At 60.7% G+C, this 2478-nt stretch overlaps 1 protein-coding gene across 1 annotated transcript in view; it reads left to right on the forward strand.

Annotated features, from left to right (window-relative positions):
• LOC113210065 (serine proteinase stubble) overlaps window positions 1-2478 on the forward strand; it is a 36850-nt gene that overhangs the window by 10720 nt on the left and 23652 nt on the right. The window contains exon 2 of the mRNA XM_052272791.1: window positions 629-894. Coding sequence (XP_052128751.1) covers window positions 729-894 — 166 coding nt within the window. The 5' untranslated portion in view covers window positions 629-728. The remainder of the gene's footprint in view (window positions 1-628; window positions 895-2478) is intronic.

Consider the following 2478-nt stretch of genomic DNA (forward strand, 5'->3'; position numbering starts at 1 on the left):
GCTGCGGGGGGCACCGCTGGCGAGGCCCCCGCAGGGGCCACAGGCTGCCCGAGCCCCCGCAGCCCCGAGAGCGGAGAGCAGAGCAGAGCGGTCACCCACCTCTGGCCGGCCGAGGAGCAGCGCGTCGTACCCTGCGGAAAAAAAAAGGAAAGGGAAAAGGAAGAAGGGGACCATTGGCGCGTTGCAGCGCGGCGTGGCGCAGCGTAGCTCGGCGTGGCGTTGCGTGGCTTGGCGAGCGTTTAGCGTGGCTCTTGCCTTTGGTGGTGCCATCGTCGTCGCCGCCGGGGTCCACCGGGCACCGGGCGGCGTGGCGACGAACTCGTGGGAGTCGAGGGCTCATGCGTCGAGTCGTCGAGTCGCGCTCGGAGAAGGGAACACCATGGGAAGCAAGCGGACGACGTGGGGTGGGGCACCGGGCGATGAATGGCAGAAAAGTGGACCTAATCAAAATTTAAAAAAAAACAACAACAAACAAACAATGGCGACGTTGCAGTTCCCCTCCAGCGAGTGGGCGGTGCGTGCACCCACGACGACAGACTTCTGCCTTCCTGCTACCGCCACACTCCTTCTGTTGTTGCTGTTGTTGGTGTCGCTCTGATGGTCGTGTGCTCTTCTCCTGTGATTGCAGGTGCGCCTTCAGGCAGCCGTTGATGCCGCGCCCCGCCGCGCCCTCGGCCCCTCCTCCCTGCAGCTCCTGCAGTCCCTGCAGCGCCTGCAGCACCTGAGCCATGGGCCGCCCCCCGCACCCGCACGCCGGCCCCCGCGGCCCCCCGCGGCCGCCCCTGGGGCTGACGCTCCTCGCGCTCCTCGGCCTCCTCGGCCTCCTCGGCGCGCTCCAGGTCGCCACGGCTGCCGCCACGGGCCCCGTGTGGAACCAGCAATTCCTCTCCGGAAGTAAGTGCAAAACTCGGAGCGATACACTTTTATAGACATGTATTTAAGTTGTAAGTCCACTGTACCGAGTGTAAAGGCTAATACTCCCCAGTGTTGCGGCTTTGCATACCCAATCACGCAAAGAAGCCTGCTCGCTAAAATAGCAACCTTCAGGCCCTTGCGTTTTGCTATTGCAGCAAACGCACTTTTTGTTTTCGCTGTTTTAGCAAAAGATTTTGCTGTTTCAGCAAATATTTTGCTAAAACAGCGAAAACTAAAATGTGTTTGCTGCAACAGCAAAACGCAAGGACCTGAAGTTTGTCTTTTTTAGCGAACAGCCTTTTTTGCGTGAGGGGGCTATGGCGCCTTACGGGCAGATCGGGTAGACAAACCCGCAGCACTGCGGTGTACTGCATTTACAAATGGTATGGAGGGATGGGTTGTTTTAGTGGCTTAATTATTGGTTCTATCAGAGAATGATGTACTACTGAGTCGTCTGGTCCTTGGTCTATTTCACACACTTTTAACCAGCACAATTAGCATCCCACACTCACCGCTGCCTACACGCGACTGCCCGTCTCCAGCGCCCCAAGGGCTTCCCTTGCCTCGCGGTCCCTCGCCGCGGCCGCTGGTCGCCGAGCGGCAGGCGCGACGGAGGAGGGGTGCATTGCTGAATTGCACTTTCCGCCGCCGTCGCCTCTACCGCCCGCGCCGCGCATGTTCGATACTTATTGAAGCCCTCGTTACCTACCTATAACAGGGTGGGCTTCTCCCGGCTCCTCCGCCGCAACTCCATCGTATCTTGCGCTCGCGCTCCATGGCCCCGTACGAGTAGGCATTAGGCAACCCGCTCGCACGTCTGCATACCGTACGGTATTGTTACTGCCGACAAGGGGCGCTTACGGTGTAAACTTGCTCCCCTGACCACTCGCCTTTGTGGCTATTTTAAATTAAAAACAAGGAGAGGAAGATGCGTGACAGCAGCGATCTCACGGGAACATCTCCTCTGTTAAATGGGACCACAGCAGGGGCGAGGAGGAGTGCTTCCCTGCTGCTGAACGTTCGAGGTGCGAAGCCATGGAAGCAGGTCGGCGGCGCCTGATCATACGATATAGCACGCCGTTGTCCGCCGTCGTTTCTCTTCGACGTGTAACATTGCGCAACCAAAAACCACGCCGCGTCGCCGTCGCGTCGTTCCCTGGGCGCCGCCGTCTTGATCTTGATCCTGATCGCGGGGGGATTTGGATCTGGATCGCGCGGCGCTCCACCCGCCCGTGCGCCCCGACGGCCTGTCTGCCGCCTCCGCGCCGTCCTCACCGCCACATGGATCGGGAGTGAAATCGAAACGCGAGGTGCCGCGGCCAACGGGCGGGGCGGGGCGGGGACGTAACCTCATACTCCTGCAGGCCCCATGGGCCCCGCAGGCCAAGGCGGCTCGTTATCTAACGGGATTCCGGGGAAGACGAGCGGTCTGTGCCGTCATCGTGGGCGAGTCCACCGCGCTTCACAGCCCCCCCCCCCCTTCCACCAGGACCCAAGTCTTTCACACCTTCCGCCGCTTGCACCCGCGGATAATGACAAACGCGAACTGCGCGCTCTGGTGGA

Source organism: Frankliniella occidentalis, unplaced genomic scaffold (assembly GCF_000697945.3).
Source record: "Frankliniella occidentalis isolate FOCC.00 unplaced genomic scaffold, Focc_3.1 Scaffold225, whole genome shotgun sequence".
NCBI classification, from domain to species: Eukaryota; Metazoa; Arthropoda; class Insecta; order Thysanoptera; family Thripidae; genus Frankliniella; species Frankliniella occidentalis.